Genomic DNA, 14,359 nt, shown 5'->3' with positions numbered 1-14,359 from the left:
TGCAGGATAAATGACCCAAATTCAATCTTTAGAGACATGTTAGAAAAGTATGTAAATGGTAATTAGGGCCATTCTATGTCACATAGTCTAGAACTTTGAAATGTAAACCTGTATTATTAGCAATTAGAGGTGATACTAATTGTATGTGTGTACTTATATCTTGTTCGAGGTTAACATGTAACCAAACGGTTCCTGTCTATGCTGTAATCTGTTAATTCAGAGATCAAAAGGAGATCTTAACATTTAAATGAACAGTAAACATAATAATATTACTGTATTCATCTCTCTGTGAATGTTGGAAAACAGGCAATTGCTTTATGTTAATCCATGTAGCTAATTACCGGTGATGCTTAGGAAATAGGTCTACTTCAAAGTCTCTTGCCTATTGTTCGCTTAAGGACTCCATGCTGTAAAGAGAAGGCCTGAAACTGTATAAAGATGTCTTGGGTCCTGATCCTTTTTATCTCAGATCTGCTTGATGCTTTATGTGGGGAAGCTTGAGTCATAAGACTGAGATCTCCAGTCCTGCCTGGATCACCCTGAATATGAACATTGGACTAATTCTGCACTACAACGCTCACCATCTCTACTATAAAACTGATCTCAGAATGGTACTCATGTCTGCATGTATACTGATCTTTTAACCAATACGTTCTTTTTAATAGATTTTAGTTTAGTTAATAAGGATTGGCTGTAGCGTGTATCTGGGTAAGATCTGGAATATTCATTAATCTGGGAGGTAATGTGTCTGATCTTTTGGAATTGGTAGAATTTTCTTATATGATGAATAAGATTTTCAGTAATTCTCATCATATTTGACTTGGGTGTCTGGGTGGAGGCTGAGTTACTTTAAGGGAACTGTATCGTTGGCTTCTGGGTAACCAGTGAGGTATTATAGAAGCTGTTTTGTGCTGACTTGGTAAATCTAAGTATTGGAATATCCACCAGCTTTGGGGATTGCCTGCCCCATTCTTTGCAGTTTGCCTGAATTGAGTAACCTCAGTGTGGCTCCCCTGGGATCCCGGGCACACAATACATCTTTAAATACTTACGGGGTCCACATAAATATTCTGTATTCCATTAGTTAGAAGTTAAAGTTGGTGAAGCAAGAAACTAGAACATCTTTCACCAACAGATATTTAATTATTGCTCATAATTTTCCCTCCCCACAAAAGACAGGCCCTGGCTGCCAAATGACCTTGATTTCCTGGTTAATTTTTAAGCAAGGGTTACAATAAGATTTTGTTTTCTCTGATTAAACTGACTTCATTTTACCTTCTTCTAAAAAGAGCAAAAGCTGTGGACACAATTAACAATTATTAAATAGGTTGGCATATAGATTATATAATTTTTTTTGTATTTTTGATTCTTTCTCTGACACCAAAATTGTAGGACTTCTTGAATTTCTTAATTAAAAAAAAATTGATCAAGGATAACTTACTAGTATGTTATATTAAGGTTCTTATGAAGCTCCCATATTTCACAAACCATGGTTTAAATTTCAAATTGTAATATGAATTGATTTTATCCTGGAGTGGTTGACATCCCTAAGATTGTATCAATATCATTGTTCTGTAATCTGACAGTGTGAATTGCTATCAGAGAATTGTCACTTGTTTTGGAAGAGCTATATAACTCCCATCTCCACCATTCCTGAGAAATAGAAATCCCAATCTTACAGTACTCCACACCCCTCCTGTATTCACTTAGTGTCTCAGTATAGATTAGTATTCAGAGGTCTCACCAAATTCTCCACCAGAAATGGAGAAATCCCTTTCCAGGACTGTCCATTTCTGAATATGCTGAACACTGGCAGTGGACTTCATGTTGACTCTGTTGATTCCTTCTTGAATGGCCTGGTAAACAGCCAGATCTCTTGTTGCCACAATCTCTGACACTTTAGTGGCTTTGCTGCCAATTTTCTGGCAGAATTCTCTGGCTTGCTCTGTCAGATAGTCAGTAGGATCGGATGTATCTGGGTCCAGAGTACTCTACAATATCAAGTGACAGAGTTTCAGTATTAATGGCTGGCTCCAACAGGGCACTAAGTGTCCTCAATCCCCACTCAAACCAGTGAGATTTGAGGGCAGCTCAGAGTATCAAAACTTAAGTGAAACAGTCCAAACTGCAGTCCTAAGTCTACAAAATGGGACCATTTGTAGACTCTTGCTAGATGAGAGATAGTTTGTCAATTTGGCCACATAATGCGAACAGGCTGGCTAATATGTGATTGTCATGTATGTGACATGATCACATTTGAAACATGTCAAATATTTAACATAGAAAAGCTCTGTATATATTCTGAATAAGTTAGCACTGTGGGTATGTCTACACTGCATTAAAAGACCTGGCCAGAGTTAGCTGACTTGGGCTTGCGGGGCTCAGGCTGCAGCGCTATGAAACTTCACTGTAGACATTTGGGCTTGGGCTGGAGCCCAGCTTTGACACCCTGTAAGGAGAGGGAATCTCAGAGCTTGGGCTTGAGCCCAAGCCCGAACCTCTACACTGCTATTTTTAACCCTGCAGCCCAAGCCCTGGAGCCCAAGTCAGCTGATCTAGGCTCTCAGACTGGGTGCTGTGGGCTTTTTATCACATTGTAGACATACCCTGTGTTTTTCCAAATCAATTGCATTGTTATTTCAAGAAATGTATTCAAGATGCTGTTTACAAAAATGGATTACTGAAAATTGTATAGTTCTGTTTGATCTCTCGAGACAGAGCTGCTGTTTAAAATGAGAAAAAATATATATTTTTTACACTTGGTGGTGGGGAGGAATCAGTGACAGAGATAATAAATATAAAGGGTGACTAACCCTGGGACACCCGAGACAAGAAGTTTTATATAATAATATACTGGGTCCTTTTTTTCATTCTGTTACTATAATATTTGCATTTTAACAAAGGACAATCTTTCAGTTGGGCTTGATCCTGTAGCTCAGCTATTCATAATCTTGTTCCTAAATTCATTCTTTGATTTCTTCCCAAAAGGAACAAATAGGTGGAAAATAGGGTCTGTTAGAATGTAAACATTCTCTGTCTTAAGCATAAATTGTAATGAGAAAACATGGCCAGAAAAGCCTTTTGTGTAAGTAGCTATGAAACTGTGTAGCCTTTTGTTTTTTATGTATTGAGACTTTAAAATTCTAAGGACTCTGCCTGTGCAGAGTGACAACAGCCGTTATAGAGAAGGCAAATGCTGAACTCTCATGGAGACCTCACTTCTGCTCTTCCAGGTTTTTCTTAATGCAAGTGAATTTGAATTTTAGATTGAAAGTAAGTCTTGTTTTGTTTATGGAAGAATATTAGAAATGAATGTGAAGTATTTTTTCTGCTATACAGCATAAGAGCCAAATCCTGCTTGCTCACAGCAAATCTACCCACGTGAGTAAAGCGAGCAGACTTTGTAATTTGAACATTTTTCCCAATGTGGAACCACACCACACACACACACTTGCTATTTTTCAAACCAGAAAAATATCCAGGAAGTTTCAAGTCTTTTCACCCCTAGACTTCAGGCTTCATTAAACTAACAAGGTATCTGGAAGATTTTAGATCTCAGGAGTTTAGTGGGGTGTGATTTTGTCAAAATCAACAGTAAAAGTAGTTTACCTTTAAGGTCAGCAACATTGATAAGAACTTCTTTTGATCTCCAATCAACATAACATTGCTAACAATGGGCAGTTCCTTTTTGACCTCATCTTCAATTGGGATCGGAGGCACATTTTCACCTCCAGCTGTAATAATTAACTCTAGGCATAAAAAGAAACTTATTAGTTGAATTCAAATAATTTCCTCACAGCTGCCTAAGAGGTGGGCTGAACCATTTATCACATTCCTGCTAATAGAAGATAACAGGAATACCAATAGCTTTCAAAGAGAACAAAACTTGTTTAGCTGTGAAAATTAACCTTCCTGAAAGTCGGATATATCCTTTGCAATATCCCTAGAGGGCACTCTCTCTCTCTCTCTCTAACAAACACAAACACACACTATTGTGCATACAAAGCAAAATCCTTTATACCAGACTGCAGATAACCTAAACTCTTGGTTAACTGAAGATTAATTATGACTCTCGAGGTGTTACTGATAACCTGGGATTTTCAGCAGTTAGGCTCCCTTCAGTGCTATCTGGCATTCATTCTGTTTGTGCTCTGGTGTTGCTAAACTGCGAAAATCCCTTTCACAGCTGGCACCATAATAAAAAGCAACCTTAAAACCACCCAGAGGGGGCAGGCCAGCACAAGCAAGCACATGGAGATGGATCTTTAGAAGAAGCAGATCGGCACAGAACAGCCAGGGAGTAACTGGGGCAGTCCAGAGTAGGGCTGGATGAATAACAGATTTCTTGGTTTGCTGCCAATAAAATAAATAATAATTAATAATTGTTTGGGGTCAAATGAACCACTAAATTTTTTGAAATTTTCAGCGAATCAAGAAGTCACAATGTCATTCCATTCTGAGCATTTCGTTTCTTTCAAATCAAAATGTTTTGTTTTGTTTTTTGACCATTTTAAAATGTTTTTGATTAGTTTTATTTAAAAAACAAAGGACATTTTAAAGTGAAGAGTCATTTCAAATTTTAAAAAATGATTTAAAAAAAGTCTGTGACATGGCCAGAAAGGGTTAAGTAGCTTGCAGGCTAAATGACCCAGGGTCAACCTTTAGAGACATGTTAGATAGGCTGGAACTTTGAAATGCAAACCTGTATTGTTAGAAAATTAGAGGTGATACTAATTGTATGTGTTTACTTATATCTTCTTAGATGTTAGACATGTAAACAGACAGTTCCTGTCTATCACTATAGCTATTGATTCAGAGATCAAAAGGGAATGTTAACATTTAGATGAATCTTGGGTGAAATAATGTCATTGTCTATATGTCTCTTTAAAGTTTGTGGTAAACTGTATATGAACTGTTTAATGGATAAATTACCTTATTTCAGAGTAACAGCCGTGTTAGTCTGTATTCGCAAAAAGAAAAGGAGTACTTGTGGCACCTTAGAGACTAACCAATTTATCTGAGCATAAGCTTTCGTGAGCTACAGCTCACTTCATCCGATGCATACTGTGGAAAGTGTAGAACATCTTTTTATACACACAAAGCATGAAAAAATACCTCCCCCCACCCCACTCTCCCGCTGGTAATAGCTTATCTAAAGTGATCACTCTCCTTACAATGTGTATGATAATCAAGTTGGGCCATTTCCAGCACAAATCCAGGTTTTCTCTCCCCCCCCCCGCCCCCCCCCCCCCCCCCCCCCCCCCACAAACCCACTCTCCTGTTGGTAATAGCTTATTTAAAGTGACCACTCTCCTTACAATGTGTATGATAATCAAGGTGGGCCATTTCCAGCACAAATCCAGGGTTTAATAAGAACGTCTGGGGGGAGGGGTAGGAAAAAACAAGGGGAAATAGGTTACCTTGCATAATGACTTAGCCACTCCCAGTCTCTATTCAAGCCTAAGTTAATTGTATCCAATTTGCAAATGAATTCCAATTCAGCAGTCTTTCGCTGGAGTCTGGATTTGAAGTTTTTTGTCGTAATATCACAACTTTCATGTCTGTAATCGCGTGACCAGAGAGATTGAAGTGTTCTCCGACTGGTTTATGAATGTTATAATTCTTGACATCTGATTTGTGTCCATTTATTCTTTTACGTAGAGACTGTCCAGTTTGACCAATGTACATGGCAGAGGGGCATTGCTGGCACATGATGGCATATATCACATTGGTGGATGTGCAGGTGAACGAGCCTCTGATTGTGTGGCTGATGTTATTAGGCCCTGTGATGGTGTCCCCTGAATAGATATGTGGGCACAGTTGACAACGGGCTTTGTTGCAAGGATAGGTTCCTGGGTTAGTGGTTCTGTTGTGTGGTATGTGGTTGCTGGTGAGTATTTGCTTCAGGTTGGGGGGCTGTCTGTAGGCAAGGACTGGCCTGTCTCCCAAGATTTGTGAGAGTGTTGGGTCATCCTTCAGGATAGGTTGTAGATCCTTAATAATGCGTTGGAGGGGTTTTAGTTGGGGGCTGAAGCTGACGGCTAGTGGCGTTCTGTTATTTTCTTTGTTAGGCCTGTCCTGTAGTAGGTGACTTCTGGGAACTCTTCTGGCTCTATCAATCTGTTTCTTCACTTCCGCAGGTGGGTACTGTAGTTATAAGAATGCTTGATAGAGATCTTGTAGGTGTTTGTCTGTGTCTGAGGGGTTGGAGCAAATGCGGTTGTATCGCAGAGCTTGGCTCTAGACAATGGATCGTGTGGTGTGGTCAGGGTGAAAGCTGGAAGCATGTAGGTAGGAATAGCGGTCAGTAGGTTTCCGGTATAGGGTGGTGTTTATGTGACCATCGTTTATTAGCACTGTAGTGTCCAGGAACTGGATCTCTTGTGTGGACTGGACCAGGCTGAGGTTGATGGTGGGTTGGAAATTGTTGAAATCATGGTGGAATTCCTCAAGGGCTTCTTTTCCATGGGTCCAGATGATGAAGATGTCATCAATATAGCGCAAGTAGAGTAGGGGCGTTAGGGGACGAGAGCTGAGGAAGCGTTGTTCTAAGTCAGCCTTAAAATGTTGGCATACTGTGGGGCCACCCGCGTGGGGGTGGGGGGGGGGGGGGGAGAGAAAACCTGGATTTGTGCTGGAAATGGCCCAACTTGATTATCATACACATTGTAAGGAGAGTGATCACTTTAGATAAGCTATTACCAGTAGGAGAGTGGGGTGGGGGGAGGTATTTTTTCATGCTTTGTGTGTATAAAAAGATCTTCTACACTTTCCATAGTATGCATCCAATGAAGTGAGCTGTAGCTCACGAAAGCTTATGCTCAAATAAATTGGTTAGTCTCTAAGGTGCCACAAATACTCCTTTTCTTTTTGCAAATTACGTTATGTTAATCCATGTAGTTGATTACATGATGTTTGGGAAACAGAAGGTTACATCAAAAGCCTATTGTTCACCAGCAACTACACACCACACCACAGAAACACTAACCCAGGAACCAATCCCTGTAACAAACCCCGTTGCCTTCTCTGTCCCCATATCTACTCTAGTGACACCATCAGAGGACCCAACACAGCAGCCACACCATCAGAGGCTCATTCACCTGCATCTCTACTAATGGAATATATGCCATCATGTGCCAGCAATGCCCCTCTGCCATGTACATTGGCCAAACCAAACCAGACAATCTCTACGTAAAAGGATAAATGGACACAAATCAGACATCAGGAATGGTACATCCAAAACCCAGTAGGAGAGCTCTCAATAACAGATTTAAAAGTAGCCATTCTTCAACAAAAAAAACTTCAAAACAGACTTCAACTAGAAACTGCTGAGCTACAATTCATTTGCAAACATAACACCATCAATTTGTGCTTGAACAGGGACTGGGAGTGGTTGGCTCACTACAAAAGCAATTTTCCCTCTCTTGGTATTGACACTTCCTCATCAATTATTGGGAGTTGACCACATCCACCTTGACTAAATTGGCCTTCAGCATTGGTTCTCCACTTGTAAGGTAACTCCCTTTTCTTTATGTGCCAATATATATTTATGCCTGTTTCTGTAATTTTCACTCCATGCATCTGAAGAAGTGGATTTTTTACCCACAAAAACTAATGCTCAAATAAATCTGGTAGTCTTTAAGGTGCCACCGGACTCCTCACTGTTTTTGTGGATACAGACTAACATGGCTACCCCTCTGATACTTGTCTATTAAAGTAAAATTCTTTGACTATTACAATTCTCAATACATTGCACTATCCCATAAGCAAACAACGAGTGCTCCACTGCATTAAACTTGTGTCCTCTGCCTGTGCCTAAAATAAATTGTCATTTTAAATACATAAAACATTTTAAGAAATAATGTACTCATAGATTCATAGATACTAAGGTCAGAAGGGACCATTATGATCATCTAGTCTGACCTCCTGCACAACGCAGGCCACAGTATCTCATCCACCCACTCCTGCGAAAAACCTCTCACCTATGTCTGAGCTATTGAAGTCCTCAAATCGTGGTTTAAAGACTTCAAGGTGCAGAGAATCCTCCAGCAAATGACCCGTGCCCCATGCTGCAGAGGAAGGCGAAAAACCTCCAGGGCCTCTTCCAATCTGCCCTGGAGGAAAATTCCTTCCCAACCCCAAATATGGCGATCAGCTAAACCCTGAGCATATGGGCAAGATTCATCAGCCAGACACTACAGAAAATTCTTTCCTGGGTAACTCAGATCCCACCCCATCTAACATCCCATCACAGGCCATGAGGCCTATTTACCATGCACTCAGTACAGAAGAGTGCAGACAAATGGACTTCGGTGTACTATTGTAACTGAAAGCCCTACATTAAGGGACCTGATCCTGGAAACACTTTTATGGAAATGCTCAACTTTACTTATGTACTTCCATTGAAGTCAGTAGTACTACTGCTGCACATGAAGGTAAGCACCTGCAAGTATTTGCTGAATCCGTTTCTTAGTTGACAGTAACATATTCAGTATTAACTAAGAGGCTACTTGTCTGTATTTTAATTTGGTTCTTTGCCAAAATTTGTGGTATTGAATACAATAAGATGATAGAAACTTGACTAACTGTTTCAGTGGATTTATGTTTTTGGAGATTATCAGAATTTGCATATTGAGTAGATATTAAGTCTGGTAAACAGATGAGTCTAAGAAGGAAACAGAGGAAATGAGAAGGAAAGAAAAGGTTATGGAAAACTGACGTGTCTTATTTCTTACAAGAAACATTAGATTGTCTGACTTGTGTGCTGTGTTATGGTAAAACTACCATTTGGCAGTGAGTTGTGAGATAGGGAGAAAGTAGAATAGAGAGGAGAAAGAGGTTACCTCTGATGTTCAGTGTCTACTTTTAAACCAGCTTATTGCTCCTTACACACCCCCTCTGAGATATCCTATACTTCATGGATCAGCATTTCTTTCAAACTCCCTAACCGTGATAATCTGTTGTCTCAGTGTTTTAATACTCTGTGATACAAAAATAGTTATCTTTATCTTTATAGTTATCAGTTTTTTAAAAACGTGAAGGGGGGAAAGCTTAACAAAGGTAGCACATTCAATAGCTTAGTACCTGATCCCATTTGCTACTGAGCTTTATTCAATTCAGTGGCACTTGAGGGAACTCAGGGGAAATAGTTACTCACAGGTTTGGATCCTAATTTCACTAGTGTTCAGTAACAGCTTTGGAGGCTATAGGGCAGGGAAAGTATATAATAGGCCCATGTGTGTTTTATATACAATAGCCAGTCAGCTAAATCCACATAAATTGGCACAGTCAATACTCCACAATTATTTTCCTGGATAATATGATGTGTGTACAGAATTATTTTATGAAGTACAATTTATATTTCTAGGATGAGAGACTACACTATGCTTTATCATATCTTAAATGTATGGTTACCCCTCCACAAATCAGATGTTGGTCTAAACCTTAGAGATTTCTTCCTCCTCAACCTTTCCAAACCCACCAGAGCCCCTGTAATTTTATAACTGCTTCTGCCCCTCCCGCAATGAGGATCCATTAAGGGGGTTCTCTTATCTAGCTATTTCTGACATGTGACTATTCAAATCTTAAGAGCTACTCTGGGTCAGAGATATCACAAAACATCATCATTTGTCCCTCCCATCCTTGATACATTGAAAGTTCTGCCAGAACTCATGAGAACTGAAGACACCAGCCAGACCTGCTGAGATGGATTTCCGCAAATGGAGGAGACCTGTTCAAGGCTCAAGGATGCGGGGGCGGGGAGGAGGGCAGAGATTTATCCGACCTTCCAATATATTTTAAATGGTTTAGACTTGGATTTGAAGTTTGCCTGGAAATTCAGGCAGTATTTATTTTATCCAAACTGGCTCACTTAGCCTTAATTTATCTTTCATTTACAGTATTTATTTTTTTTAAAAATGGCACTCCCATCACTGAAGGTATAAGTGCAATGCAAACATTAAGATAATCGAACTGGGCCACTTTGTTAAAGAATAACATGGGAGGAAAGGAAAAGTAACCAGAAAAGGGAAAGACAGAGAATTAAGGGAGGCCAAAATGATCACATTCAGTGCAGGCTAATTTTACCGTCTAATAAAGCCCACTAGGATTGACTGCACATGATAATGTTATCCTGTTACAAATTCACCAGCAAGTGCAGCTACTTCCCTCATGATTCATCTTGTTTTCAGGGATTACAGTTACTCATTACACAAGGTAGTTTAGGAAGCATCTGAACTGTGACAAAATATCACCCTTCTGAGTATGTATCTTGAAAGCGAGCTTCCAGGCAAACAAATTACCAAAACCTTCCCTGGACAACATTTAAGCAAATACAGTCACCAGACCCAAATATTCCTCTTTGTTTTAACTTATCCTTCTACCTTCAAAAATTAAGAGGATATTGTTCAAATGGTCTGGAAACACGGAGCTTACAGCCATCTCAGATGTCCAGTTCCCACATGGCAGTAAGAGTACAGTGAGTTTTCCTATTTCATTAGGCACCCTCTTCTAGCATGTAGCCCCATGATTCATGACTTAATACAAAACATAGTGATTGTCTAACATTATTGTCTGAATATTTTGATCAGTCAGTAAGGCAAAGGACTTAGCAAGATTCAAAGCGGGATTGAACATTTACATGGATAACAAAACATCCAGAATTATTGTTAATGCTAACAAAATGAATATTGGAAGGGAGATAAAACCTCATGTTGCAATGCTTAAGCCAATCTCTAAGGATGAGACTTTCATGGGAGCAGATTCTCTCACATCTACTTATTGTGAGGGTTCCCCTGAAGCACTTGGAGCTGGAGTTGGAGACACTCAACCACGTGAACCACAAGTCTGATCCAATAAAGTATTCCTATGTGCTTATCTGTTGTATGACTGAACAACACTGAATAGTTACTTTAAAACGTTGGGAGGAGACTGCTTTTTACCTTTAATTCTTCCAGTAACATAGAGGAAGCCGTCCTTGTCTAGTCTTCCTAGGTCTCCAGAATGCAACCACCCATCATCATCAATAGCTTCTTTAGTTTTATCCTCCATATTTAAATAACCCATGAAAACAGTTCTTCCCCAGAAACAAATTTCTCCATTGCCATCTGCATCCTCATTCACCAGTTTCACTTTGCAGCCAGGCACTGCTTTGCCACAGCTACAAGGGAACAAGAAGGAAAAGATTCATAAGGAATGCTAGAAAAGCCAGATAAAATATAGAGCCAACCTTTATAATATCTCGTCTCTAAATCCTTGAGAAGGTATAAACAAACACATTCCCATCATTGTTAGAAAGTAACAGGCCAGAATTTCAGCTGATGTAAAGCAGCAGTGTAAGTGGAGTTCTGCACATTTACACCAGCTGAGGATTTTGCCCTGTGTTGCTACTCAAGTGGACCTTTTGTTTCTTTTGGAGCATTAAAACACTTCTCTGTTTTAAATTTCATATTTGCACATTATTCCCTCTTAAGTAGGCCAGCCTTTTGGTTTAATAGTTGTGCTCTGCACAGCGTGCAAGAGACTGGGTTTGATTGACACTGTGGGTCAAAGCGTGGTGGAAGCAAGATGCTCAGCTTCTGGTATGAAGATTGTCTTGAACTGGAACACAGAGCCTTGAAGATGGGGAAGTTAAAGGAAAGAACAAAGAGAACCTACATCTCCCAAGTCTCAGTCCAGCACTGTATCCACTAGACAACACCGTCTCTCAAGTTCAAGTCTCAAGGGACATGAATCTAAATTTTACAGCAAAGCAACCTGAAAATACAGTAGCAGCTTTTCACACATTAAAAATAGAGCATTTTACTGAATTAAATATATATATATCAAATATATATATTTGATATTCAATTCATTCTGTCTTTTCCCAATTTTCTGTTTTCAATTTGTTGCAGATTTTTGTAGTAAAAATGCATAAATATGTGGTAGAAATTGATAAGGGTGAAACTAGAAGTTTTAGCAGCTGGGTCCAGTCCAATAAGGGCTTTTGCCACCTAAGTAGATGTGGGAGGCAACTTGGGACTGTGGGATAGAGCACAGTCAAAGCGAAGACAAAGATAAAGACTTGGCAAATTCACAGAATAATGTGAAATTCTGTATCACAACTTAATTACCCAGAAACTGCCATAAAAACAAGAAGGTGAAAGAGGGAGTGGGAAAGAAAAACAGTGGGAACAGGAGGCATCATGGGCATTCTCATGTTGGCAGGATTGTTTGGTTCCTGCACGTAAAAGGTTCTGTAAAATTACCTGTGACGTCTGTAAACATATGGCCCAGACATGCAGTGCGGGCCTGTAGTCTCGCTCATCCCATATGCCTGGTACAAGGGGATGTTCAGACTCAAGAAGAAATCCAGAGTTTCTGTAGTGACAGGAGCAGCACCAGAGAAATGCTTCTGACAGTGGGAAAATCCCAGAGCACTGCGGATTTTTGCATGTACTAAGTAGTCTGCTAATCTTGTTCGAAAGGGCTTTAAATCACTGCTGAGTGGAAAAAACACAGAGAAAGACAGGGGAATTCAGAGGAAATGTAAATAATTTCCAAAACAAACCAACTTTGTGTTTCAATTACACATTCATCATTTGCGTTTGGATGTCTAGGCACATTATTTCCCATTTGTATCATTTACAGAATGTCCTTCCCTGAATAAAGAAAAGGAGTACTTGTGGCACCTTAGAGACTAACAAATTTATTTGAGCATAAGCTTTCGTGAGCTACAGCTGAAGTGAGCTGTAGCTCACGAAAGCTTATGCTCAAATAAATTGATTAGTCTCTAAGGTGCCACAAGTACTCCTTTTCTTTTTGCAAATACAGACTAACACGGCTGTTACTCTGAAACCTTCCCTGAATACTAACTCCAAATACCAGGGATGTCCCAATTTTGCCGGTTCATGAAGGATTGGTGAAATGCATTGTGGAGATCACTATTTTCACTATTCCTTGATTCTTTATCACTTAAATATGTGCTAGTTCCACCAAAATCTATGATCATTAAGATAACAAGAGCCTCATTGTCTGGGCAATTTGATAAACCTATCTGGGAAACTGAAACTGTAAATCAGTACAGACATGCAATGTTTTTTGGAATCTCTATGGGTATGTGTACACAGCAAAGAAAAACCCACGGCTGGCCCATGCCAGCCAACTCGGGCTTGTGGGGCTCGGGCTGAGAGGCTGTTTCATTGCTGTGTAGACTTCCAGGCTCCGGCTGGAGCCTGAGCTCTGGGACCTTCCCACTCCTCAGTGTCTTAGAGCCTAGGCCCTAGCCTGAGCTCCGAAGTCTACACAGCAATGAAACAGTCCCACAGCTGAGCCCCATGAGCCTGAGTTGGCTGGCCTGGGCCAGCTGCGAATTTTTCTTTATTGTGTAGACATACGCTATAGGATCTTCTCCCCTGCTGTACATAAATTCATAGTCAAGTGCTATCATACCACAGGCCTCTATAAAACTGTTTCTTTTTGGTGAGGGAGTGGAGTGATTAATCCTCAGGGCGCTGTAGATAACATAAGAACCTAGGAACAGCCATATTGGGTCAGACTTAAGCCAAAAGATGACTTTGACTCCTTCAGGGAACTGATGGGCAGGATCCCCTGGGAGGCTAATATGAGGGGGAAAGGAGTCTAGGCTGGCTGGCTGTATTTTAAAAAAGCCTTATTGAGAGCGCAAGAACAAACTATCCCGATGTGCAGAAAGAATAGCATATATAGCAGGCGACCAGCTTGGCTTAACAGAGAAATCTTCGGTGAGCTAAACACAAAAGGAAGCTTACAAGAAGTGGAAACTTGAACAGATCACTAGGGAGGAGTATAAAAATATTGCTTGAGCATGCAGGGGTATAATCAGGAAGGCCAAACCACAATTGGAGATGCAGCTAACAAGGGGATGTGAAGCATACAAGAAGGGTTTTCTACAGGTGGTGTTAGCAACAAGAAGAAGGTCAGGGAAAGTGTGGGACCCTTACTGAATGGGGAAGCAAACTAGTGACAGATGATGTGGAAAAAGCTGAAGTACTCAATGCTTTTTTGCCCTCAGTCTTCACAGACAAGGTCAGCTCCCAGACTGCTGAACTGGGCAGCCACAGTATGGGGAGGAGGTGAGCAGCCCTCAGTGGTGAAAGAACAGGTAAGGACTATTAGAAAAGCTGGACATGCATAAGTCCATGGGGCCAGATCAATGCATCTGAGGGTGCTGAGGAGTTGGTGCTGATGCGATTGCAGAGCCATTGGCCATTATCTTGTCATGCCTCACCAACCTCAGGGGCGGCTTTACCAATTTTGCCGCCCCAAGCAGTTGCCACCAAATTGCCGCCGCCCCCAGGAGAGCGGCGGAGCTGCCGCACAAAAGCCGCCGCGGGAAACGGAC

General features: G+C 40.6%; 1 protein-coding gene across 1 annotated transcript in view; it reads right to left on the bottom strand.

The window, feature by feature from the left end:
- Positions 1-728: 728 nt before the first annotated feature.
- The window catches only part of ACSBG1 (acyl-CoA synthetase bubblegum family member 1), a 70,518-nt gene continuing 56,887 nt past the window's right edge, over positions 729-14,359 (bottom strand). The window contains 4 exon segments of the mRNA XM_043523573.1: positions 729-1,991; positions 3,610-3,749; positions 10,941-11,158; positions 12,246-12,479. Coding sequence (XP_043379508.1) covers positions 1,725-1,991; positions 3,610-3,749; positions 10,941-11,158; positions 12,246-12,479 — 859 coding nt within the window. The 3' untranslated portion in view covers positions 729-1,724.

Source organism: Chelonia mydas, chromosome 10 (genome assembly GCF_015237465.2).
Source record: "Chelonia mydas isolate rCheMyd1 chromosome 10, rCheMyd1.pri.v2, whole genome shotgun sequence".
Lineage (NCBI taxonomy): Eukaryota > Metazoa > Chordata > Testudines > Cheloniidae > Chelonia > Chelonia mydas.
The sequence above is the reverse complement of the archived record's forward strand: the minus strand, read 5'-3'. Positions and strand labels throughout refer to the sequence as shown.